Below are 27,874 nucleotides of genomic sequence, written 5' to 3'. Positions count from 1 at the left end.
AAAAGATTTGTAAATGCAGAAAAAATGTGATTCAGAAAATTAAAAAAAAAAGTACCACAACCCAATCCATTATAGTTTGCATGGTTGTACCTTTGTCAAAACATTTTAGGTTTTTCACTTAAGATTCAAGCAATGTTAAAAATCTTACTGGTAGCTTTTATCTGTACCCCCCACCTGGTTCTTGAGTCATCTAATGACATTCTCTTTCTCCTGTCTCTTTATTCCTTATTTTTGTTTTTTTACTCCAGAGCTTTCACAGTCACTGCCGTTGCCCAAATGTGCATACTTGGACTCATGTGGGTATTTGGAGCCTTCTTGTTCAGCGAAGGCACAATAGCGCTTGCATATATTTTCACTATCCTCAACAGCCTACAGGGTGCCCTGGTCTTCATCATGCATTGCCTGCTGTCTAAACAGGTAGGAAGCTCAGAGAGATTTTTGTGAGAGTGAATGCTGTTTTGGGGGGAAGAGGATATGTTAAGAATCAGCAAAACAGACACGATTTGTAGACCTGTAGAGAAGAAAGGCTTTATCATTGCTTTAACTTTGGGATTAGAATAAACACACAGGGCTGTAAAATGTCCCTGTGGTTCTGCTGCCCCCTGCAGGTGAGAGATGAGTATGTTCAGCTTCTCTCCTGCGTCTGCACACCACAAAAGAAGAGGTACTCAGACTTCAGCAGCACCAATCCGTCCAGCAGTCAATCTCAAGTAAGTGCTGTTTCCTGTTTCTCATATAAGCTCACCAGTAAAAGGAAACGTTCTCTTAACTATTGACCTCTGAGTCATTTTTAAGAAGTTCCTTTTTTCATTAGACTTTATCTGTTAATCTGTCATATGAATAATAAATATCTCTTAAACTACAACCACATCATTTTATGTTTTAAAGCCTTTTTGTTAGCAGAAAGTAGTAGACTTGAAGTAAATTCTATTAAGAATACTTAAGTATAAGTATAAGTTTAGAAAGTATACAGAACAATGTACTTTTAGTGTACTTGAAGTATCACTAAAGTAATATTTCTTCGAACTAAATTGGGACATTTTTAAGTTTACTAAAGTATACTTTAGTAAACAATAAAGTAAACAAGAGTATAGTCAAGTACACTTGACTGTACTATTGTTACATATATGAAATATAGTTTAGAAGTAAACTCTAAATGCACTGCCTGATTTTTAATATGAAATTGGTGCACTTTTAGTGTACTTGAATTAACTACTTTTTGCCATTAAGGTTAGACATCAAATATTATGAAAACAAAACCTAACTATGAGGGAAAAGTAAAATAAACAGCTGGCATTTTTACCATGAAAACAGTATTTTTTTTGTTTTTATTATCTAATCAATGTATATTTTTATAGAACATTCAAAATCAACAAAGGAAATCTGTAATTTCACATAGACCTTAGTCAGTCTAGTCATATTTTCTTTTCATTTTTTACTGCCCGAACCAAACCTTTTGGTTTCTCCTTGTCTGATCAGTGAAAAGCAGTTCACCTCACATTTCAGACCTATTCAGCTCTGTTCTTACCAGCAGTCTGGAACAAAAAATCAAAACGGTAATGGAAACGCTCACAAAGTGGGCTGAGTGAAGTAAAGCCAGCTTAAGTGGAGCCCTTGGAAAAAGGGGCATTAGTTGTGTGAAAATTTTGAGTAAAAATACCAGTGGACTCATTTATCGAGCTTCCTTATGCATAAAATGAGGCTTGAACATTCCAAAATTTCCAAGGTTTTGATTTATAAAAACAGACCTGTTGTGAAAATGCGAGGTCCCTCATATAAACTCCGACCCATTGTATTGGTCATCCATATGTTGGAAAGAGGAGAAATTGGCGACACAGATGGCGAGTGATGTCGGGAACAGAAACCAGATTGCATCATAACTTTTCTCACACATTTTATTTAATTTCAGATGAAACTCTTATTGTGGATCGACTTTGTCAGATCCACAACTGTGGTTTCATTTCACACTGAAACCACAGTGTGAAATGTGTTGGCACTGAGGTACTGTCATAAATAACAAGAAATTCGAGGTCTGCACATATTTAAATGTGTCCTCTCTAACAAAATGTTAGAATTTACATGCATTGCTGTAAAGCTATAGATAGAATCCAACCATCTGTGCGTAATGGTGCACTATGGAGGATTTAACTATGCTGGTGACTTTGGAAATTGGTGAATTAATTAGTAAACTAGCCCCACCCGCCAGCGACCAATCATTTTTGCCTGCAAGTTGAAATAAATAACACCTTTCATCTCCCATTTAGTCTGGTTTATCAGGCTAGAATTAAGAGGGTACATGTTTTTAGGGATTATCAGTGTTTCATAACCCTGGATGATGACCGGTTATGAGCTGATCAAACTTACTATAGCATTTCTCTCAGACCCAAATACACTCACATCATTACTATACGTATGTCACATCTGTTAAACAGGTGGACCGTGAGCATTGATCCAAAGCTTTGCTAGGTGCACGGTTCTAAAGAAACTCAAATAAATATTAACAGATTTTAAGTGTTTAGGTGTGTGTGTGTGTGTGTGTATGACCTGTCTAGCCCTCAGAGTGGGGACCTTTTTTCCAATTTCACAATCAAATTGAGGACCAGTTGCTGCAAAGTGAGGACATTTTGACGGTCCTAACTAGCTATGTTGCTAATGGTAAGGTTTAGGGCTAAGGTGTCAATTAGGTAAGGGTTAGGGTGAGGTGTGCATTGGTAATGGTTAGTTTTAGGGTTAGGGCATAGAAAGGGTTGAAAATGGGAGTCAATACATGGTCCTCACTACGATGGCAGAACAAGTAAGTGTGTGGTTGTGTTTCTGTGTGTGTATATGCATAGGCTATAAGTTGTAGCTTAAACACATACATTCTTCCCCATAACCCTGATAGATAGATGTGCTGCTTTGCCCCATCATGGGGCTTTTTGTTTTGTTTTTAGTAGGTTACAGCTGTTAACCACTCTGCGGTTCCAGACGGCTGTCACCTGCACAAATTGGGCTTAAACATAATTATTAAGCGGCTTTTAGGGGACAAAATAATTCAGTGAATTTCATCCCTAAATCGGAGATATCAAAGTCAGTGATAATCGCAACGCTGCCTTGATGTCCCCAATGATTAATTTATCATTTTACAATTGAGACTCTTTATATATGTATATGTCAGGTCTAAGCACCTAAAACATCATACATACATACAGGGAAAGAAAGAAAGCACAGAGACAATTAATTTAGTTATTCGCGAGGAGAATAGGAAGGAGACTGCAGAGTTTACAAATCTCCAACCCACTCTGCAGTCTTTAGCTTTCTCCTTGCTATTTATTGAAGAAAATGGGATGTCCCTAATTACATCAGCTGAGGTTTAACTAAAGGGAAAGGGGAAACAAAAGGATCTTACTTTAAACCTCAGCACATATGTTAAAACAAAGCATGTGGTTGTTTTACAATTTAATTGTTCCAAGAACACATGTTTAGAAGAAAAATGTGATAGAGGATGTTCAGGCCTCCTTCACAACCCGTCCGTTGCATGACCTTTATCTGGAACAATCTTAAGCAAGAGTTAATAAAAGATGAATCACACATTATACATCATAATAGTTCATTAGAACACAACCCATCAAACACAAACGGAGTATAGATAAAATATTTCTACCAGTATATATATATATACATACATACATCCTTTTAGTATGGATTCTACACATTGTTTTATAGAAGAGTTTTCCTGAAAAAAATAGGCTGAATAGGGTGTGCAGGTGCTGCAGTGGTTAGTGCGCATGATCCATGTACAGAGGCCTTAGTCCTCGACGTGGCTGACCAGGGTTCGAATTCGACCTGTGGTCCTTTGCCGCATTTCTCTCCCCCTCTCTCAAACCCCCTTTCCTGTCAGCCTACTGTCAAAAAAACAAGCCAAGCGTGCAATTAAAAACTCAAAAAGAAATAAAAATAAAATGAATAGGCTGAATAAGAATACAGTACCAATGTGGTACCAAGCAAAAACATGTAACATGCATTCCTTTGTTAAGGTCTGAGACCTTGAGTTTTTTTCACTGAAAAAGATTTGCATTAGAAACTGGAAGTCCTGCTTTCCAAAAAAAAAAAAAAAAAAAGCACAGTAAGTATGCAACATCAGAAAGATTTAAGGAAAGCTGGGAATTAGTTTCGATGCTGATGATGGGTTTAAACCAGTGGTAGACTTAAATCCTCATGGGCTGTTGTCCTGAAACCAGTGTATGTTTATTTCCCTGCACACCTTACATGCACTAATGTTTGATCCAACGGATAAAACACCTACGCTGCAAATCATAATCAACATAATTAAAATCTGTTTTGATTTTTTTGAAAAAAACTGATGTCTTTTACCCCTCTGCCTCACAGTTCATTATTAAATGTATTTGTTTCATTTGGTATTAATAACTGATTTTAAAAGCTGGAGAACCTTTTTTTAAAGCTTTTCCCATGGTGTGATTTCTTTTTCTTTAGGGTTCCCGGAGTGGGCAGATCACAGGAGAATCCCAAATATGAAGAGCTACGCTGTTTTTCCTCAGCCTCATGGACAGAAAATAAGCCATTCAGACTGACATTGAAATAGCCAAGAAAAAAAATAAACTCCTCTCGTGCCTATATTTTAGGGTTTTTAATTTATTGATCTTTCAACCTGCCATTTCTGACCATTGGGATAGCAAAAAAAAAACCCCAACAAAAAACAAAAAAAGAGATCAATGTCAACCATGAGTGATTTATTTTTTTATTTATTTATTTTTTTTTGTTTAATATGTATTAAGAACAGAAAAATAAATGCTATAAAGCAGAAACAAATGAAGTGGAACCATCAGCTGGTTTCAGGATTTTGCTGAAACTTGAGTTTAGGGTGGACAGACTGTGAATCGTGAAAAACCGAACCCTTCGACTCAGTAGCTGCTCAGCTTTGCATTTAGATTCACTCTAAAAGGGACCATGATAAAAAAAAAAAAAATATTAAAGCAACCATTAAATATCTACCAAATTTCATCAATTCTTAACTTCTGGCTTTACAAACAATATGAAAAAAAGGTTTTTAATAGATAATGACATTTCGCCTAGATTAAAGGTTGCCCCCTGCATACCATTGAAAATAATAGCAACTTTAGCTTTTTGAAAATTGTAGATATGCATTTCAGTATTAAAGCTGAAGTCTGTAAGTTTTTAAAAATCACTTTTTTGTCATATTGGCTAAAACTGTCCCTATGCCCAGACAGCAGTACCTGTAACCTGTGAAAAAAACTGCTTCAATTGGTCCCGCCTACTGCCTGTATTTCAATCTGGAAAGAATAATTCGGGACGAGTCAAAACAACTAATCACAGCCAGAGGAGCGTCTGATGGAGTGTCAATCACAGCTCACACACGCTGAATCCCGCCCCCCCCTCCCCCCCCCCCTTCTGGTCGCATGCGGTAGCCGCGCAGATGCTGTGAGAGGGGTAGAGCTTGGAGGTGGGGCATGAGTGAAGCAGAGAGGGTGGGGGAGTGACGTGAAACCTGTTTTTCTTCAAATTTTCAGTCGAAGTCTGCTCTCTTCTCAATGTTACAGACTGCAGCTTTAAGAAAACCATTTCAAATTTAATGCAAATTGACCTTTAATAGAGTTCTGGTGGTATTAAGGACTTAAAAACAAACATCACTTCATGGCTCCAATAGCTCTGTCCTTTTTATTTTAAAGGGAAAAATCAAAAATCAAGCCTATAGAAAAAAAATACCTCTTAAACCATAGAGCCTGATAGTTATCCCACCTATTATCATACTAATACCGGCATTCCTAAGAGAACAAGTTGTAGTAGAGTGATAAAGTTGTCGAAACCTTTGCTGTAAAATTATCCGGATGATTTAGAAACTGTGAGCCTTAAAAAAAAAAAAAAAACTGCATTCAGGAGCTCTTTGAATTAAAGTGATGCTACAGTTCATCCAGAACATATCAGTTATAGAATAAGCTGTACTAACTTCAGAGCAACTAAAACTCACTTTTATAGATTTCAATATATTTATTTCAGAGTGCAGACATTAGAAGTTATACACGCATGAGCAGATAGTTTGCACTGTAAGGTATGTAAATGTTCATTGTAGAAATTTATTTGTTGTTGATTGTTTGTGCATACAGTTAGGAAGAGGATATTGAATAAATATGAATTGTTTCCAGCTAATATATCTTTAATGAGCATATTATCATGAAATTCACACCAGATGTTCACATCAATCGAAGCAGCACATACTATACATGTTTATCATCACTTTAGCTTTAACAAGCATAATATCATGCACCATGTCAGAGTAACAACAATTAATATAATATCATACGGCCTAGCTTTATTTTACTGCTGTTCAGTTTAATGCGAAAAGTAATCACAATTTTATAAAGGATGTAATGTATTTGAATCCAATTCATTCTTTATTCTTGGATTCTTGGAAATTTGAAGACTTTGTTTTTGAACCTTGTTAAACTTCCACTCTATGCCAGGATCTATTTTAGCACTTCACTACATTTACACTTAACACTGATAACAGGACAATGTAGCTTTAGTGCTGAAATCAGGTTATTGGCCAAATATATTAAACTGATGAATGTAACTGGATTGTAAGTTGGTTAAGGGATTCCATTGAATTTATGTATTTGTGTATAAGGGGATACTATTTTGGATTCATTGTCACGCCGAAATCCAAATCCACCATCATCATCTTTAATTATGTGAAATCTTGTAGTACTGTCCGTTTGGTCAAAGATGGCCCCAAACCAGGATGTTCTCACTTGCAAAGGTCCCTGTTTTTATGGTGTTTTTATGTGCAGTGCCACTGCTGGACTCATGTCTCCCAGCATTTCATTAGTTTGTAGACATGTTCTGCAGGTAATTCAATTAATTCCCCTTTTCTTCAGCAGCAGAGTCTTGTGCAGTTAGCTTTTATAAAAGCCAATATAGTTTACAGCTTTATTATTGTTATTGAAAACTCAATGTCTTATATTCAGGTCGTTCTGTGATGCTCTTTCAGCGGTTTTTGATTCTCATTGTTATTCCTTTCACTCCTCTCTCAGAAGTCTTTAGAGAAGTGTGACCTTTTATTTTTTTCTCAGATTTGTCTGTAAAAAAACAAAAATGGAATCATTAAGTTTTGCAACAATATTAATGCAAGGAACTTTGGAGATGACATGTTTGACTCTATTTTATTAGCATCAACCAGGAATTAACCCATGATATTAATCTGCAGCGAGGGAGCAGACTGATATATCTCTAAATTTTTGGAGATTTTATCAGATTTCTATACTTTGAAAGTCTCACTTGGCATTTGATTTATCTGAGCATTTATCTTATCCTGTTTTTTTTTTTTTTTCCTCTTTATTGCACATATTTCCAGTCATATTTTCTTTGGATTAGTGGATTACTTTGGTTTATTTGAACATCTGATGTGAAGTTTATGCCAATAGCCGCATTTGAAAAACATGTTTATCGGTAAAAAAAAAACAACAAAAAAAGGTATTTAGTTTCTTTTTCCTGGCTGTATTTTTGTTTTATGTTTCCACATACTGTAAATAAACATTTGTTTTCAGTGGGACAGAAACTCATAGCGTCTAGATTTCCTTAATATTCCAGGTTGTAGATTTTTAAACAAAATGAGTGATATTTTTTTTTTCAGTCACTCATGGCTAACATTAAACACTCCATCTAAGGTAATGACTGAGCTGTGCTCTGCTATTATTGTTATTATTATTATTCTAGCAACTGCAAACCAAGTAAACCCAACAGAAAGGATACCAGTTTGGGGAATCAACAAAAACAGGCCCACCCTTCTGATAAGCCTGCAGCAGCTTCCTCCCATCATGCAGTGTTTGTGGAATAATTGTCCATTTAGTGACTGTCTTCTTATTTTAGCTCCTGTCTATGTCCCAAAAGATGTAAGTTACTGTAGGACGGAAGCTTTGTCTCTGCAAGGAACGTTCAGACAGCTATAGTTTATACAGATCTCAGCTGGTTTATATTATTGCACTTTTCCATTGTAAAAAGATTTAGTACAGCTAAAGGTTGTTTTTTTTTCTTCACATTGCTGCGTAATAATAGAAGCAGTTACATTTACACAACCTGAAAATTTTGAACACGTTTTAAAATAACTGTGGGAAACGCCCTTTCTTACCAAAGGAGGGGCTTTCAGAAATCGTTTTACCAGCAGAAACATTGGTTTGTTTGTTATTGTGACTGTTTTTATTATTACTATCAAGAAGTTTTTTTTTTTGTATTCCTGCAAAGCAAAAAATGTATTTATGTAAAGAAGCTAAATGTAGCTTTATTATGAATGTAAGAATCCTTTCTGTTAGAGTATACTATATCTACATTTATAAATATGCTTATTTTTTTTACTTTGAATCTTTACACTATTTGGTACTTTTTCTTCAAATAATATTGTTTATAAATTTAAATAAAGCTCATTCATGTGAAAACTCTTGCTTCAAATGTTATTTTTATCACAAATTTCATACAGACCCATTAAATAAAATAGATTATCATTGAAATGTTTATTTAATCTCTATATCCTCTCTTTTGAGAATACCGATTTACAGTTTGCTTATAGCCCCAACAGATGAATGTCATTATTTTGGACTTGTAACATTTCCTTTTAATAAACGCTAAACACAAAGCATAGAAGATTTAGTTCACAAGTTTGAATGGATGTGGATTTTCTACTTGATTCACTGTCAGTCAAAAGGTTTAATTACATATAGATACAGCTCCACCAGGATTTAAGTACATGTTTCTAAGCAAGTTCCATTCATTTTTGACCTTTAAGAGATGTCTTTTTGGTTTCCTATGAGAAACATGCTTCTGGAGAGCATCTTAAATAATTTGATCTAATTTTATCGGATACTGTTAATTGTATATACAATTCTAGATTAAATACGTACAATTAAGTCTGTGTGTATACCTTTTACCCTGTGTAAAGTAAAGACACCAAAAACCCCACAGTAAATTCAACCCTGGTGCCCACACATCTATTTTCTAAATTAAATCACTGAAAGGTATAGTAGAGGATGTTTTTTATCCGTGTGGATCATCTAACTAAGTGGTCCTCCTAATTATCTTTTTTTTTTTTTTACAGTTTCCTGTCTGGCAAGGTGGCAATAAGAATAATTGTCTTGATGCCAAAAGGAGCCCAACAGATTTTACTTTGACAAGTGTAGCGGTATCACAGTTGCCATACTGACCCACTTGTTTCATGTATATAAATTGCTTTATTATAATTATGCAGGGAGTTTTACAGTTCATATGGACACTGCAATGTAAGTAGAGCAGAAAAACAGAAGAAGAAGAAGTTAAAAGAAAAAGAAAAAAAAAGGACAAAAGATGAAAGAAAGAGGAGATAGGAAGGAGACAATGACAAAACATTTTCAGTCTGCTTCATCACCTGCAATGAGATGAAAAAGAACAGCACAACCAAAAGACATGGTACGAGATATACAATAAAGCAAACACCTTGAAACTATCGCTAAAGTAATATTATTAAGTCTGACATGTACTCTGTGTTACCTGAAGATATGAATGTGGGGTTTCAGTTTGGAAGTGAATCTCTAAGTACCTGAAGCCTAGCACCTGTAGTTGTTTGTGAGGGTGAACTTGTGCATGTAAAGTTTTAACCATAGAAAAAATGCTCAATAGTGGTTGTGGAGAGCCGGAGAGGCACACCCCCCAGAGCACTGAGTCCAGCGCCGGGAGACCCAAAACCCCAGGCGCCCAAAGGGACCCCAGAAGCGAAGGCACCAAGGCGGGGCCAGCCCCGGAAACCAGACCCCCACCAAGGCAGGAGGAGAGACAGCCACGAAGAAGCCCCCCAGCCACCGCCATGCCGGCGCCCCGGGGAGCCGCAGGGACTAGTCCGCGGGCCCCGCCGGCAGCCGGCCACCCCGAAGTAGGGCCGGGCACCGAACACCAGCCCCCCCACGGCGCCGACCGAAACGCCCCAGCCCCACAGAGCACCGAAACACTCCCCGCCCCCCGGCACCAAGCCCCGGCGACCGGCCGCAACACCCACCGCGACCGCACCACCCAGGAAAAACACTCAGGCGGCCCCACCCCCGGCCGGGGCCCACGCGCATCCGCCGCGAACCGGCCACTAGCGCCGCGGGACCCCCCCAAAACGCCCCCCCGGCCAAAAGCGCAGCCCCACCCCACCAAGACCGATGCCAACAGCGCGCAACGAAACACACCGCGCACAGAATCAGCCCGAGAGCAGAAAAGCCGCCCGGCGCAAAACCGCAAGAAGAGCAGGCCGCAGCCGGCGCAACCCCCCCCCCCCCAGCAGCCCGAGGGGCAGCACAAAGCCAGAGCGGAGCGAACCACGCCGCCCCCCCCACCGGACGAAGCCAAAGCAGCTCAGCCACGTCGGCCGCCCCCCCCCGCCGCCCGCACCAGGCCCCAACACGCGCCGGCCATAGCCACTCCAGGCCCCCACCTGCCCCGCAGCCCCACCCGCCACGATCAGCGGGAACAGAGCAGCCCCGCCATGCCTCCAGGAGGGAAAACCCACCCGAATACCCAGCCAGCGCAGCCAGCCCGCCCAGACCGGCCCCCCAACACCACCCCCGCCGGAGCCGCCCGGACCCCCACACGCCAGCGGCGCGCCGCCAGCAGGACCCCCACCCAGCAGGCCCGCCCGCCCCCCCGAGAAAACAGACATGCCAAACCCCCCCAAAAAAAAAAAAAAAAAAAAAGAAAGAAAGAAAAGAAGGAGCCCCCACAATGTGACAGCGGACACCAGACACCGACCCGCCCACAACCGCTCCCCCCCACCGAGGAAGAGAAAAAAAAAAAGAAGAAAAAAAACATAAATAAATAAATAGGTAAATTAATTAATAAATTAATAAAATAAAATAAATAGGCAAGAGGAGAAGTGCGAGCGTAAAAAACCGGAGCCCAAAACAGGACCCAAGACCCCCCCCCCCCCCCCCCCCCCGAACCGATACCACAGAACCGGCATAGGAAAGAAACACCGCCCAGGAACCGGCATCGTAGCGAAGGCACCGGCACCGACCCCGAAAATCCCCGAACAACAGCCAGCCCCACCCCGAAGCGGATCCAGTCCCATGCCCCAGGGATCCGAGGCCCCAAGGGCACCCGATCCCCAGACAGGAGCCCCAGCAAAGCCCCGGCCGGCCGGGGCCAGCGGAGAGGCCGCCAGGAATGAGCCAGCAGTCCCCCGGGCATCCACCCCCAGCTCCACCAGTGCACCGGTGAGCCCCGACGCCAGCCAGCGGAGGGAGAGCAGGACGGGGGGAATGGGCTCCGCACTTAGCGGAGACTTGAGATATATTTGGGAGAGGGTGCAGTTGAGACCCCAACCTGGAGAAAAAACAAAAACAAAAAAAACAAACAAAAACAAAACAAAAACAAAAAAAACAAAAAAATAAAAAAACACACCATCTCAATCATGCCTTCCCTCCCTAGTGCCCCCACTCGTACCACAGAAAAAAAAAATTGAATAAAATAATAATAATAATAAATAAAGAAAATAACAACGCGGACACACATTCACACATAACACTCACATCCAATAATACCAGGACCAAAAACCCGGTGACACCGGTGGTCGGTCCCGGGACTATCGGATGACCCCATAAGTGAACCTAAAATCCGGACGTGAGGGGAGGGGAGCGGCAACACCGCCACACCAACCCATCTCTTTCCTGCTTCAAGCCCGGCCCCCCACCCCGCATACGGACCGGACCATCCCCAGCAAGAGCCCCCCCCCGGGACCGGGGCCCACCCATCCCGCGCCGGCCACCCAACCAGAACCGCCTCCCCCCCCGGAAAGGAAGAAAGAAAAAATAAAAAAATAAAAAATAAAAAAAATAAAAAAATAAAAATAAATAAAACCTTCAACCAGGCACTTCATGCCCCTCCATCCAACCTTCTTTGGGGAGAGCAGAGGTGACAGCCCCGCCACCGGCAGGCCACCTAGGCCCCGCAGCCAGCCCCAGCCAAAACCACGGACCAGGTGGCCTGCTCTTCCTCCAGGCCCCAGACTCCAGGCGGCAGCCGGAGAACAGGGGTGTGAGAAGACCCCGATCCTCACTGCGCCCGCTCGAATGTGGTGTTGTTGCGTGTTGCTCTCAGATGCAATTAAAACTGGGAGTACCGAGAGGGGTTGTCCGGCACACTCCAACCCCCCTCCAGGAGATAGACGGTGCCAGCACACCCCCCCTTCGACAACCCTAAACCCTCAATGTCTAGATGCGAGAGGGGATGGAGGAGGCCGACCGTGGTGAGGCCCATAAAATAAGCCCCCCCCCCGGTGGCCCTGACCCCCACCCCCCGAAAATGCCCTACATAGATGTGTGTTGTGAAAATGATGTAGATGGAAGTGTCTAAAATGCAAAATAAAATTGGTGTGGGGGACGTCATCAGAAGGTGTGGCCCTCCAGTAACGACCCCCTCACCAAAAACCTACATGTGTGGCAGAGTGATGGAGCAGGCAGAGGGAGGATTTCGGGGATGGGGAGCAAAGGACTGGGGTGCTTGCTGCACTCCCAGGGAGCCAGCTCCCCCGCTGACTCCAATAGGCACCCCCGTTCCCCGAGAGCCCCCCCAGAGAAGGGGGTCCCACCAGTTTCACCACCATAGCCCGGGGGCACGGGACCAGCAGCAGGACCCACCAGCCAGCCGGGCACGGAGCCGACACCACCACCCTCCCCCCGTCCTGTCCATCCAAAAAAAATAAATAAAAAATAAATAGATAAATAAATTGATTAAATAAATAAAAAAATAAGAAATATAAAATAAATAAATGAATAAGGGGGGGCACAACCCCAGCCGGCCAGCCCACGCGCAACACGCAGAGCCTCCACCCCGGACGAAGCCCCACCAGGGGGCAGCACGGACCAGGACCAGGACAGGGAGCCAGACCCGAAGCCCTTCCAAGATCTTCTTCCCTCTATCACCACCCCCCACCCCCCTCCGGAGATGTAATCCCTCCCCTACAATAACAATCAAGCTACTCACCACACAAGCGACAGAAGACATCCAGGCCGAGATCATACCTACTCCCCCTCCCTCCTCTTCCCCCTCTTACAGAGTGCAAACCCGTGAGGGGGTAAGCACTTGCCATAGGTGTTAATGTCCATGCCCCCCCCCCAGCCCAGCAGGCCCCGAGGCACCCCGGCACACCAAAGGCCATGGCAGCAGGGGCAGACAGCCGGGCGTACACCGGCCCAGAACCCAAGCAGCACTACCCACAGAACCCAGCCCCCGAACCCCCACCGGGGCCCCCGCCCAAGGGCAATGCGCCCCAGGGATCCCAGACCCCAGGACCCACCCCATACCCACCCCGCAGTAGGGCCGGGCAATGCCCAAAAACCCCCGGCGCCAGCGCCCCCACCCCAACCCCGGCCCCCAAACGACTCCCCCCCCGACACCGGTCCCACAGCACCAATCCGAAGAAGAAGAAAGCCACACAACACAGCGAAGCGCAAATCCCAAGCCCCACTCCAAGCCCCGATCCCCCCGCCCACACCCCCCCTCCCACACAAAAAAAACAATTATAATAATCTCCCCCTCACTGGAGAAGAACGGCCGCAAACAAGCCAGTGCCCAACACCCACCGCCACACCACGAGGACCCCTCCACCCAGATGCTCCTCCCCAGAAAGGTCAACATGCCTGCCCTCCCAGGAGACAGGCAAGCCCGCCGAACAGGAACCCCCCCGGCAGCGCACCGCCGGCATGCGGGGGCCCGAGCAGCCCCAACAGAAACAACACCGGAAGGCCGACATGGACGAACCGACGGCACCAACCAAGCCCCCAGGCGGACTCCCCCACCCAAAAACACAACGAAACCACCCCGCCCCCACCGACCACAGCAAACACAGCCGCAAGGCAAAGCAAAGGACGGAGCAGCCCCACCCGGCGCACGCCAGAGAGCCAGAGCAGCAAGGCCGCCCCAGCCGCCAGAAGCCGGCACAAGCAGCAAAAAGAAAGCAGCAGACGCGACCCCACCACTCCCGCTGCGCCCGGCGCGAAAGCAGCACAAGCCACCCCGCTCCGGCCCCGCACCGCCCACAGGCCGCCGAGAGGAGGACGGCCACGCCGGCCACGGCCCGTCCCCCCTCCCCGCCGCCAAACACCGAGCAACCCTCCACTCCCAAGCCGCGCACGATGCACCACACCACGCGCCACCGGCACCCGCCCCAACAGAGCGAAGCCACACCCCGACCCGGGGGCACTCCAAAGGGACCCCCGACGCCCGCAACCAGCCCACAACAGACACACACGAACCCCGGCCACAGGCGCGACCACCCACGCCCCCCCCCCGGATGACGCAACCACGGCAAGCGTCACGGCCAACCACCGAAACCCGGCACCGGAAGACGAGGCACGCCCCGACGCCCCGCAGAGCAGAAGCACCCTGGCCAGCACCACAAAAGAACCGATGCCCGGCGCCCAGCCCCACCCAGCAGCAGCACAGCCACCAGGCCAGTAGCCCACGTCCGCCAACACGGAACCCCCCAAGAGCACCGCAGGACCCCCCCGCGGCGCCCCAGACCCCGCCCCGACGGGGGCAACAGTCCCCCGGGCCAGGCCCGCCAGGCACCCAGCTCCGAGCACCCCCCCGAGCCCCCAGGACCCAAGGACACCCGAACTAGCCCCCGCGCCCCACAAGACGCACCCCATAGCCCCCCACTACACTAAGTGATGGAGCCGATCAAGGGAGCCCAGAGAGATCGGTCTGATGGGGATGCAGATGCTGTCTCAAGATCCTCCTGGGGTTCATCTCCCTCCCAAGGTCCTCCTAATTATCAATCATTCTGGTGATATGTTCACGTAAGGCCGTCCTACGTGCTTGTCCCCATTTTCATTTACTGGTGGTGGAGTCTAACATAGTGGAAAATGTGGAAATCTTTTGGATGAGTGATGCAAACAGCAACTTTTACACAGAGTGTGCAGGAGGAGAAATGGGCTTGTGCATGCTCTTGCACGAGTTTAATAGTCGTTACATCTTGGGAGTGGTTATAGGGTTGTGCATGTGAATTTTTTTTTTTTTTGTAAGTGGAGAGAGCAGGTCTTTTCAAAAATTAAAAACTGTGTTTGGACGCAAAAAGCAGAGCCAGATTAAATAAATGGTCTAAATTAGGCAGACTGTATGGTCTGACTAGCTCATTAGTCATATATAAAACAGTCTATTTTTAATAGAAGATATTACAAGATAAAAGTTTTATATTAAACTTTTATTACCTTATTTATATGTTATTAAAAAGCCTAATAGAAACTATTAAATTATCCTTATCCATTGTGAATGTCATTGTTAAGGCAGTTCTACCAGTAAATCAAGCATTGTAAGCATTGTGTTGTAAACAAATAGGATAACTGTAGTAAGCTATTGCATCTTCATTAAATGTTTTTATTAAATTCAATATAAAAAGATAAAAATTTGAAGTGAGAGAAACTTTGCTGTAATGATAAAGTACAAATGTTTTTTTTTTTATGGACAAGCATCACCTATCTTCAATTTTCGGGTCTTCAACACTCAGCAGCTCAGCTCCATGGTCTGGACTGTTTAGCAGTTTTCTCCACTGGTCTGGATGATTATCTGGATGCTTTGCTGTGCAAGCACATTTAAATAAACAATAATTAAATAACTTGATCCTCATGTTTGAACCAAGAACACATCGGAGCCGTTCAGACAGTGAAGGAAAACTGAATTTGATGAGCAAAAATTCTCATCCCTTCCTCTGAAAACAATATTCACACCTGTGATTAAGTATAGGAACAAGAAGACAAACATGAATTCTTCAAATTTATCCAGACTATTTAGAAACTGTCCAACAGTAAATGATGATAAATAAAATTAACAGCACTGCCTGAGGAAAGCATTTAGCAAGCGTGGAGAATGGATAATTTTCAGCTTTCTAGCATCTCAGGCCTAATAAAATAAATAATAAAATGCATGAGATCAAAGATAACTGTTTGAGACTTTTTTTTTCAATAGAAATTACTGTATTGCCCTATATTATACATTTAATTATTATGCATTTTATGTTATGCTTAAATCTCCACTTTACTTACTCAGATTTAGATTTTGAAAACATGCATTTATAGACGCTTTCTCCTGAGTTTTGTTGTGGCAATGTCCTCAATAATTCAGAGAGGTTGTATATTAATTCTCAATTGCCAGCAGGGAAGATGCATTCAGTTTCTTTTCTGTTACTGTTGCTTTCTGGAATGTTTTCACTTGTTCCAGGCCTTTTGTCTCTTATAATAACAGGTTCAAATCTGTTGGATGGCTTCCTGACAGAAACTCCTGTAAAAACCCCACTGCCTGCTCTTTTGCTCCTATTTATTTCTATTTTACATATTGCTACTTTTTTTAAATATTTATATTGATTTTTTTTGTCCCTCTCTCTTTGCCCCCCCCCCCCCCCCCCCCCCCTGCCAATCTGGGGACATGCCCTGTTCCGGGTCTGCATAAGAGTCTGATCTCATATGTATTTCTTGCTGAAGATTTATGATACATCTCATAAAATAAAAAAGTGTCTTGCTCCTCGTAAAGACACAGCTCCATTTTAGCTTTAGATGAACAACACACCCCACTGTGACGCAGGAGCCATGAGTTGTAACCTGCTCCGCTCTCTGCTGTGCTTCTTATCAGGCATTTCATTTCTGACAGCTGCTCTGGAAACATCTGTTCGGAGCGCCTGCTGCTGCTCCCTCTCTGCCTTAATTACTTCTTCCACTGTTTCCTGATTCTTCCTCTTCTCAGTGGAGCTTTTTGTAAAATCACTGCACAGGTAAATACATTTCTATCTATTGTAATCTAAATCCCTTTGCCCCAGATTCCTCTCACGCTTCTTTAAACCCTGTTGTGAAATGCTTCTCTGCAGATTATGAAGCTGTGGATTTGTATGATTTTGAGCCTGATTCTTTTGGCTCTGCTGGGGTTCATCTCCCTCCCATGGTACTCCAGTCTGTTAGCAGGCCTGGGAGTCTTTGTGTTCTGGATGGGATCTTGGAAGAACCTTCATATTGCTGCATGCACTATTAAGAGAGATCTAATGTAAGCAACTATTTGCTAGACATGTTTTATTAAACGTTTTACCCCTGTCTTTCCAATTAATGACTTTCCATCACTCCCTCTATTTTCTATTTTTTTTTTTTTTTTTGTTTAACAGGTGTCTGGCTGCTATTGTGCGAGTAAGACTTTCCATAAAAAGAAATCTACGAAACAAAACAAGCATTCCTGCCTTGTTTGCTCAGAAAGTTCTGCAGCATCCAAACAAACCAGCCTTGATCTTTGACACCACAGGGGAGGTAAGAATACATTACTGACAAAAAAAAAAACATTTGTAACTGAGAAAATGAAAGGTATGCAGTTTTCCATATTTGGTCCCCACAGGTTTGGAGTTTTCTGGAGTTGCAGGAGCGATGCAATGCTGTGGCTCACTGGGCTCTGGCCGAGGGCTGGGCTGAGGGAGATGTAGTAGCTTTATACATGGAAAATCATCCATCAGTGGTGGTTCTGTGGCTGGGGCTGGCTATGGTGGGTGTAGAAACTGCTTTCATTAACTACAACCTTCGACAAGAATCCCTGCTGCACTGTGTCGCTGTGTGTGGAGCTCGGGCCATGGTGTTTGGAGCAGAACTGAATGAAGGTAGGAATGAGGCATCATGTTAGACATGCAGCTGATATAAAAATAGGTATAAGGACAGTTTAAGAACATACAACCCATTTCTCTTCACTGCGCAACCCTCAACCCGACTATATGTCTTCTGTTTTAGATCAAATAAAATAACAATTATTTTTATTTGTGAAATTCCGGAGAAAATGTTTTTTTTCCAGGAATTTTTACATTTTATTTTTATATCTGAAAAGTCTAAAGTTTAAATATACCAAAGTCTTTATGTTTTTAAACATAAAAACAAACCTAGAAAAAGTTTATTTATGTCAGCTTCAGAGTAATTGATAACATTTGAGTTAAATAAAATCCCAAATGTGGAGATAGTAAAAATAGTTCTTCATTTTATGACACCATAAAAACCTTAAAAAGTAATAAAAACTATTAGATGAAAAGTTGGGAATTAACTAATAAAATTACTCTTACCAACATGACCTGAAAGGCCTCTCAGACCTTGGCTGTGTCAGAATGTCCGCCCTAACCCCTAAATCCCTCAATCACTATATAGAGCAGGGACTATATAATGGACTTCATGGTGATGTCAGTTAAATGACCGTTTGGACAAATGATCACTATTTTTCAATCCCCATTGGTCACATAACTCCACCTCCCTGCACGGTGCCTGTTCCATCTTTGTTCTTTCTTGCTGCTACAACAAATCCCATAATGCTTTGCTAGGAGACTTCTGGTAATGCAAACTAGGATATATCTGCTCATCTAGTGACCATGGTTGCACACTACTTTTCAAGGTGCATTGTGGGAAATTTTGAGTCCCCTACTTTTGCATCCACTAGACATTCGGAAATTCATCTAAAATGGCATGAGGTTAGGAAGGGCATTTGGACACAGCCATTATTTTAAAAACAATATGGTAAGCTGGCTTGCAATTCTCAAATGCACCCAGAGATCATTTTTCTGGAGGTGTGCTTTAGTTTGGTGATGCTAAAATGACTGTGTTTGACCACAATGACCATCGCTGCATTTGAGAAAAACTTTGGAACATCGTAAGGATGAAGTACAGAGGCAGCAGAGGATTTCAGACAGTAGATGGTATCATGAGAACAGAGCATTTTAGGGAACTATCGAAGCAGAATCTGAAGGCATCACCACGAATACAAAGCTTCAGTGTAAAACACACAATGACCTAAAGCACTATGTTGCTCACTGACAGCTTCATTGTAGGTAGACATGTTTGTTGTGACTGTGGCCATTGGATGCTAAGCCACCAATGGGCAGAAGGTGACCCCTTAAGACACACCCCTCTCTCATTTGCATGATGAGGCAGAAATGCATACAGAAATGTAAATACGACAGGCAGAAATAAATAGCATGGAAGAAATAAATAGGGTAAAACAAACACAAAAGGAAGAATAAACCAGACAAAAATATTATAACATGCACATAAACAAATGCTTAAATAAATGAGTAATAAATAAATAAAGTTGAAGAATATAACAAGCAATAAATAAATAAGGTTATTATTACAAAGGCAAATAAACAAAGAAGCTAATTAAAAGAGATATACAGTATATCTATGTATGTCTCAATATATAATTTCAATTCTACCTACATTTATTTGTTTATTGTATTTATGGGGGACAATTAATTGTATGCTTATTTATTTTTGGAGTATTTATTTATTTCTGTATTTATTTTGAATTATGGCAGAATTGGTCCTCCATAAAGCACAGGGATGTAGCCAGAAAACTATTAAAGGGGTGGCCAGAAAGGGAGCAATGTGAACTAAGGGGTGGCTAAAGGTAGAAAGGTGTCAGATCCAATTCAGGGCCAATCTACAGCGCATCAGCAGACATAAGCACAAAATACGGATTTTCCAGTTAAGGACAATTAGATTTTCCTTAAGCCCTTGCTAATAAATAGACATACATATATCCAAATCCATACTCTCTTAATTAAATGTATATGGATTGGTTTTTTTTTTGGCTTTGAGTTCAGGGGAAACATTTTATGTATTGGCCTTTTCTTGCTGTGCATGTCCCCATCTAGAGTTTAAGTATCCAGTTAGCTTCAGTTCCAGCTGGTTCTATATACTTTAAACACGGCTGAGATATAGTCATATACTTTTGTGAGAAGAGGAGGAAGTCCTCAGAAAAAAGAAATATGGAATAGAGTACATTTGGGAGATTCCTGCACATACTGGATGAAAAGCAGGCAGGATGGTGAGTTTTTCTTTCTAGAAAAATTGCCCACTATTCTTTAATTACTGATTGTTCTGCATAATACATATAATAATACCTACAAATGGGTTTTTTCTCTATTTACATGAAATATTCTGAGAATACTTGAAGACACATAAATTATCTTCTTTCCCCATAAAACACAAATCTAGATATAAAAGAGAATTAATTCTATATGTTTTATTGTTAATGTTAGTATATTGCTATAAATTAATGACTGTTGAGTTTTTTTGTTTGTTTTTTGTTTTTGTCAGTTTATTATTAATATAAGGATAATTAAATGTTAAATTGGTGAGAATGTTCTCCTTGGAGTATTACTACTGCCACCCTGTGTTTTAGTGAGGAACTGCTTGTGAATTAAGTTCACATAGGATCAGCAGATAGGTGTGGCCACAGGGGGGCTAATGATTGCCTGAATGTGTTCATTGCCACACCTGGCCCTCCATGTAGCTCCTTCCCTACTTCTGCATCTCATCATATTAGTAAAAAAAAAAAAAGCCCTGGTCTCAACCCTATAATTTGTGGGGCAGAACTGGAAAGGTGTGTTTGAGAAAGTGGCCAACAAATTCCCATTACTTACATTAGTTGTGACAAGAGGGACGGGCCCAAACTCCAGCAGGCTAGTGATTATTTTTTCAGAAAACTTGTTTTCGTAATCCTGCTACTAGCCTAAAACAGAGAAGCATAGTCTGATTAAAGGGCAGATAATCAGAATATAAGGTTTTGTGTTTCTATACAGCAGATCTAAATATCCCTTTTAGCTATATTTTAAGATAGAAATGTAAGACTGAATAACAAGTCCTCCTTAATAATTAAATCAATTATGTTTTCAAAGTGATTTTATTTTTTAATTTGATTCTAAAAGTGAAATCTCATATTTTCTATAGATCATCAAATACAGTGTAAAAATATCCTCCTGGTTTAATTTAGATTATTTTTAGCTGTATTCATTCAGATTAACTGAAGCAAATAACAACTGAAGAATATCTCTTTAAATTATGAATCTATTAGTTTTTTTTTTGGTGTGTTTTTAAAATGAATGAACATTTAAATAATGGCTGGCCATATAGCTTTAAAATCTAATCTCTGATTTATTCCCATCTAGTCTAATTGATCTTTTTATTTCTCTCCCTTCAGTTTCATGACATAAAAATAAGAAATAAAATATAATACATCTAAAAATCCGATTTTATTTCAGTCATCTCATCTGGGAGGGGAACTTTATTTAAAGAGGAACCACATTGAAGCTGTGAAACGTTCCTGTTATACAATTATTATAATTATTATAAATTATTATAAAAAAATAACACAATAAATAGTTGCAGATTGTGGTTTCTCACCGTAATCTGACTGATCGGTTATTAGTTCACATCAAAGATCAAAAAGTGATTAACTCATGTCCCTCTGAGCTGTGGAAGTCCAAGGAGTGGAAAAAAAAGGTCTGGATTTTGTTCCCAAAATGAAATCTTTTTAAACAAACAAAATAGATCTATAAAAATCAATAAAACATCCAGCACTAATTTAAATAGTGTTAGAATAAAACAAAATCCAGCAGTACCATAATGATTAATTCACTGCAGAAAATCCTATTACATCTGATCCTTTTTTGTAGCTTATTTTCCAGAGCAAGTGTTGCCCTCACTGCATTCTAATGCACACAACATGCTGTTGTTCTTTCAGCTGTGTCAGAAGTGGCAGGATCTTTAGAGCCTGCCATGACTTTGTTCTGCACTGGTGAAGAAGAGAAAAAGGAAAAACCCTGCAGCCTTCCAGCTCAGAGTCTGGAAGCTCTGCTGACCTGTTCCCCCACTCACCCACCAAACTACAAGCTGAAAAAAGGCTTTAATGGTAACCTGCTGCAGCTTGTATCCTGCTGATGTATTAATGTGTGGCTGCAAATTCATAATGTTGCTTCTCTTGTTATTTGATTGCAACATTCATTCCCCGCAGCAGGTCTCAGCCTGTCAAAAAAACACTCTGTCTTACGACCCTATTTCATTGAACTTATTTTAACAACAGGTCCCTGCACAAGACTGACGCAAAAGTCACAGCTGGTCAGTTATGCTGTTTTGTAACAGTAGATTTTTAATCCATTAAGCACTTTAAATAATTACTCTTAAGCATTTGTAATTGAAGCTCTCAAATAATCGGTAATTTTTCTCCCTTTTTATCACATTCCTGTGAGACTCTTCAAGTCTTTGCTAGTTCAGCCTATTAGGAGAAAAAGAAACATGTTTGGGGATGATTGGGGAATGTGGGTGCATGAATGCCATACACGTGAGGCCCTGTAAAACCCAAGAATAAACAGCAATGAATGAGAAAGCTGCATAATCCCTCAGCACAGTGTCCTTCTCTTTGTTTTTATCACAGGAAGACTTTTCTACATTTACACTTCTGGTACGACTGGAATGCCAAAGGCAGCTGTAGTGGTGCACAGCCGGTGAGTTTATTTCATTCAGCTTTACAAAAACCAGGATGTTGCAAAGGTTCTTGATAGAGGTGGGACAAAAAGAAAACATCTGCTGATTTTCTCCACTCTTGTTTTTTTCACATTAGTGAAAAAAATCTAAAATAATCAGATCAGACAAAAATAAATTAGGTTTGCAACTAACTATTATTTTGCAAATTGATTATTTTGTCGATTTTTTTTTTATCGGATAGCAAAAGGTTCCTTAAAGAAGACTTTATGCGAAATTAAACCAAGTGAAAATAAAACTTTTCCACTTGAGGAGTGCTGAATAGAGCTTGACAGTAGTTTTTATATTATTTTTATATTAAATGCAAAACACACATTTTTTTTTACAATCTTGGCCTAATTACTGCTCTAAGTGGTTCTCTCTGTCAGCTAAAAACACATTTTAGAGTCTCTACACTCCAGTTAACGATTAATCGATTACTAAATTAGTTGACGAATATTTCAATAATAAATTAATCCCGATTAATTGTTTCAGCCCAAAAATTATCTGATCTACTGCATTTAAGTAGATTGCATTGGGCTAAGCTTGATTGTTAATAGAAGCATAATAAATAAAATGTTGGTGCATTGCTGTAAATCGTATAATACCACATGGATACGTAACTTATAGCCAAATTCTATTGGAATGGAGTAGTTAAACTACCATTATTGTTACTCTCATTACCCTTAAAACGTCATCCAAATGTTGAAACAGTTTAGAATGGACAAAATCCCTCTAAAAAAGACATGTTTGCTGCTGTAACTAAAACAAATGTGAAATAAAAGAGCCTAACTTGCCCTAATCGCTTTCAATTTACCCACATGTGTTCTGGTGGACAAATGGGGATTACTGGCCCTCCTTATTCCACCTTGTTTGGCAGTTATTTCCGTATCGCTGCCTTTGGTTTTCACTCCTTTGGTCTGCGTCCAGATGACATCCTCTACAACTGCCTTCCTCTCTATCACTCTGCAGGTATTCCTTACATATTTTTCTCCTTTTTTCTTAAAACATTTATCAATACCGTTTTTCATTTAGCAGGGGGAAATCATTAGTAATAAAAAAAAAAAAAACTAGTTGCAAAGCTAGTTTTATAAAACTCTTTGTAAAACTGTTTAATTCAGTCATATTGAAGGGTTTTTTAAGAACAACTGACCTGCTCAACTTCATGCCTTTAGCATTTCAATTTAATTGAGAAAGATACCTAAAATAAATAATGATTAATACTTCTGGCTGAATATATAATTAAAGTGCTTTTATTTTTATTAAAACAAGATATTTGATTTAGCTATGAAACAATTGAGCAAAAAAATCAAAATTGCGATTATTAATAACCAAAATTGCGATTTTATTTTGAATTTATTTTGCACTAACCCAGAGCTTGTAGATGTTTCGGCTCAGGCTTTCAGTTTTTGAAAGCTTGGTTGCCAAGAGTTCATTGTTGCAGGACTGTACTGTAATGTTTGTGTGTAAAGGTGCATACTTCTACTATAATGCATGGATATGCATGCTAGCTGCAACTCTCTTTACCTTTCTGTGTGGTGACAAACCCACTACAAGTGTATTACGGCCACCTAAAGGGCTGGACAGAGAAATGTATCGTCTTAATCTTGTTAAATATAGTGTGATTAAAACTGAGTGCTGCTGTGATCTTAAAATTGCATTGTGTCAAATTGCAACTATATGGAAAAAGCAATCAATTACCCAGCCATACTATATAATGGGACTGACATCTCTCAAAAAAGGATTTAAAGCGTCATTTAAAAAAAAAATCACAGATTGTATTATTTCATCTTTAATATTTGATAATTTTATCATTTATTTATTTAACCTGTTAATTATTTTATTAACAGAAGCATGATTACAATTTATTAAACCTTTCTATAATTAACCGAGCCATTTTTTTTTTGTGTTTTATGTTTTGATGATTAATCTTTATTGCTGATTCATGTTTTACTGCAGATCTGACAATATGCAGTTCTTATATTTCATATTTCCTCTCCGGTTTAATTTTCAGTTTTTTTCCACTTAATATGAGACATATCATAATATATACTAATACAAAGCATTTAAATATAAAAAAAAAGTTAAAGAACAGATCAAAACCAAAAAGAGGGTATATATTTGTTTAGAGCCAGTCATGTTTAAGCAATCTCTTGGTTTGGGGTCTCCCATTGTTTACTCTATGTGGTAGTGTTTATGTTTGCAGGCACCATCATGGGTGTGGGACAATGTTTACTCTTCGGCCTTACAGTTGTAATCAGGAGAAAGTTCTCAGCCAGTCGCTTCTGGGACGACTGTGTCAAACACAACTGTACTGTGAGTGGATACTGCTGCTACGAGCTGGATGCCGGGTAATAGATTTTCTTCAGTAAACAAGTCTCCCAATGGGGCCTCTGTCTGTGAAACCCTTAGGTAATCCAGTACATCGGTGAAATCTGCCGCTACCTGTTGGCTCAACCCGTCCGCCAATCCGAGGCTCATCATCGGGTCAGAGTTGCCATTGGTAACGGGCTCCGTCCGTCCGTGTGGGAAGAGTTTGTCCGTAGGTTTAGGATCAAAAGAGTTGGCGAGTTTTACGGTGCAACTGAATGCAACTGCAGTCTGCTCAACATAGATGGCAAGGTGGGCTTTTATGCTGTGGAGAAAAATCTTGGTTATGCTCTAGGTCATTAAAATGTGTCCTATGTTGCCCATCCAGGTGGGAGCGTGCGGCTTCAGTAGCAGGATCCTACCTAACTTTTACCCCATTAGGCTGGTTAAGGTGAAAGAGGATGAGAAAGAGCTGCTCAGGGATTCAAAGGGACTCTGCATACCTTGTCTGCCTGGTAACAAATATAACACCCCACCCTCACAAACACAAACGCAGTTCCCAATGATTAAATTTGCCTCTACTTGTGCAGGGGAGCCGGGTATGTTAGTGGGCCGCATCAGCGACACGGATCCACTCAGGCGGTTTGATGGCTACGCTGATCAGGACGCAACCAATCAGAAAATAGCTCACAATGTGTTCCAGATGGGAGACTCCGCTTATGTCTCAGGCATGTTTTATTCTGTCTATTTGTCAGTCTCTGAATATTAATGATGTCATGTCTGGGATCTGAGTTCCAGCTTGGCTGTATTCAAACAAAGGCTCCCAGTGTGAGAAAGCTGGAGAACATGCTGCAGTAGCACGTATGGAGGTGTAAAGTCATTAATAGAAGAAAAAAGAATTTTTCATAAATTTCCAGTAGGCTACTGCTCCTTATGAGTGGCAACACCAATGCATGTTTCATTATAGATACTATAACAGTGGTTTGTTTTTAAGAGCAAAACAAAAACAAATCCTGAAATACAGGGTTTCAATTCAGGAGAAAGAAAACATAAACAAGGCCACCTAGACACTAAGAAAGATTGTTTCAAATAATACCTGTATAAAAATAGAAATTTACGCTGGTATCAAGAGGTTACATTTAGAACGGATATTTATAGAGCTATTGTTAATTTAGTCCAGTTTTATATTTTCAGGCTGAAATGACATCTAAAAGCCTCTGGGTTTATTTGTTAAAAGAAAGAAATACATGATGTTTCATTGACTTTTTAAATCCCGGCTTCTGAAACAGGTTTGAGTTTGTTCTCATTAACACAAATGTGATACAGGAGGCTCCTTCTCTTTACATAATCAGTGATATATTTAGCTGGTTGTAATAAATGGGTGGAGTCAAAGTCTGCTTTTTAGTAAAAATCCCTAAATGTTTGCTATGATGTTTGAACAAAAGCAAGGAGGTTTTTGAGTTGTAATCATAAATTGCACAGATTCCAGAGGTCATAAACAGCCTGCAGGCGATACTTTGGACACCTCAGCTGTAGTTTGTCTGCGGTCCTGAGGCCCCTCTTATGCTTTCCTCCCAAACAGCATGCCTCAATGCCCTCCTATTGGATTTAGGTCATAAAACTGTGATGTCCATCAATAAGTTTAATGTCCTGAAGTTCCTGAAAGATCCAATGACGATGCATTTGCTGTGTACTCTACATACACCTGCAAGGCTTTAGAAAAAATATGAACCCACAAACAACACAATCCTCCTCTGTACTTACCAGATACACTTTTCCAATTTATTCTCAGATGCACAAAGCTCATTATTAGGCTTTTTTTTGGGCAAATTGCCTGGTTCCAGTTGAAAAATGCAGCACAGCTAATTACCTGCTGGCTGTGGATCTCTAACAGTTAACTCTGTGTGCTTTAACAATATTATTAGTCTGGATACCGGACATGGAATACCTGATACGTCTGCTCTATATTCTATCATAGTCATCATCCAGGAAAGAATACAGAAAGGAAATAGCAATCAGAAGGATCGGATCACTTTGAAATATAAGATATAAATGTAATATTTTGTAAATTCAATTAAATTTGAGGGTTTAAGTGATTAAAAATCATCTCAATATAGAATGACAATAAATCAATAAATCAATGGAAACCATAAGGATTATATTTATATTTAGTGTATTGCACTACAGCAGTAGGGTTATCTGTTTTCTCCTTCTAGGATAAGTTATCTGACTTCTTTGAGCATTTTTTTGGCCAACAGGTGACGTGCTGGTGATGGATGAGTATGGCTACATGTATTTCAAGGACCGCAGCGGGGACACGTTTCGCTGGAGAGGAGAGAATGTTTCGACCACAGAGGTGGAGGGAGTCATCAGTGGGCTGCTGGGACACACTGATGTAGCCGTATATGGAGTGCCTGTTCCAGGTATGAATCATATAACGCTATCCAAGTTAACTTAAACTTGAAGACTTCTGAGCCGTCTCTCTCAGCTACCACTCTGTGTTTGAGCAGGCGTGGAGGGCAGAGCAGGTATGGCCGCCATCGCTCACACAGGAGGAAGTTTGGACCTAAATGAGTTTTTGAGTGCTGTACAGAAAGCACTTCCCTCCTACGCGCGGCCCCTCTTCCTGCGAATCATGCTGTCTGTGGACACCACAGGTTAGGCTGAAATTCAGAGAGTGAAAAAAAAAAGAAAAGAAAAAAAGAAGAAAACAAACAGTTTGATTTTTTCCCATTTTCTCTCCCAGATACATTTAAAATAAAAAAGACACGTCTGCATAAGGAAGGCTTCAAACCACAAGACAGAAGGGAGGAGATCTATTTCCTGAACAGCCGTGCTGGAAGTTATGAGCTTGTTACTGATGAACTCTATAAAGCCATCATGGCGGGTGAAGTTCCTCTTTGAGACAGAAGGACATCTATAACGCATAATATGCTGCAGATTTTATTCTAAAAACGAACTCCCTGTAATATGGAAACAAATACTACAATTCGAATATGTTTTGTTAAACAAATAATGCTTTTGTGTTCTTTTGTACTATATCAATAAAATATGTTATACATACAATGATGTATACCATACATTCTTCAATAATAAAACCAGACTCAGTCTTTCAGGGTATTGCTGCAGATGACTGCCTTTAATTTTCATTCCATTCACCTGTCTAGCTCCGCCCAGTTTCTCATCACCGCTCATCTGTGTCATATGCTCCAGTCTCTATTTAATCTGCCTCCTTCCAGTCTTCA

General features: G+C 41.0%; 3 protein-coding genes across 3 annotated transcripts in view; all 3 read left to right on the top strand.

Annotated features, from left to right (window-relative positions):
* The window catches only part of LOC119798039 (adhesion G protein-coupled receptor E5), a 28,047-nt gene extending 23,363 nt beyond the window's left edge, over window positions 1-4,684 (top strand). The window contains exons 16-18 of the mRNA XM_038307375.1: window positions 249-417; window positions 609-710; window positions 4,474-4,684. Coding sequence (XP_038163303.1) covers window positions 249-417; window positions 609-710; window positions 4,474-4,515 — 313 coding nt within the window. The 3' untranslated portion in view covers window positions 4,516-4,684. The remainder of the gene's footprint in view (window positions 1-248; window positions 418-608; window positions 711-4,473) is intronic.
* Window positions 4,685-13,172: 8,488 nt separating this feature from the next.
* Window positions 13,173-14,638, top strand: LOC119798019 (basic salivary proline-rich protein 1-like). Its single transcript, XM_038307343.1, has 3 exons — window positions 13,173-13,465; window positions 13,565-13,800; window positions 14,058-14,638. The coding sequence occupies exons 1-3, from the start codon at window positions 13,173-13,175 to the stop codon at window positions 14,636-14,638; spliced, it is 1,110 nt and encodes a 369-aa protein (XP_038163271.1).
* Window positions 14,639-16,633: 1,995 nt separating this feature from the next.
* LOC119798018 (long-chain fatty acid transport protein 1-like) lies at window positions 16,634-27,754 on the top strand (the record flags this gene model as incomplete). The annotated part of the gene is made up of 14 exons (XM_038307342.1): window positions 16,634-16,780; window positions 16,874-17,046; window positions 17,162-17,300; window positions 17,386-17,641; window positions 21,544-21,711; window positions 22,234-22,303; window positions 23,200-23,291; window positions 24,526-24,635; window positions 24,732-24,941; window positions 25,018-25,144; window positions 25,220-25,357; window positions 26,888-27,052; window positions 27,140-27,286; window positions 27,376-27,754. Coding segments are annotated over 14 exons (2,100 nt in total), but the record flags the coding sequence as incomplete, so codon positions are not given.
* Between the last annotated feature and the right edge of the window lie 120 nt (window positions 27,755-27,874).

The sequence above is a fragment of the Cyprinodon tularosa genome, unplaced genomic scaffold (genome assembly GCF_016077235.1).
Source record: "Cyprinodon tularosa strain WSP-4 unplaced genomic scaffold, ASM1607723v1 ctg608, whole genome shotgun sequence".
In the NCBI taxonomy this organism is placed as follows: domain Eukaryota; kingdom Metazoa; phylum Chordata; class Actinopteri; order Cyprinodontiformes; family Cyprinodontidae; genus Cyprinodon; species Cyprinodon tularosa.
The sequence above is the reverse complement of the archived record's forward strand: the minus strand, read 5'-3'. Positions and strand labels throughout refer to the sequence as shown.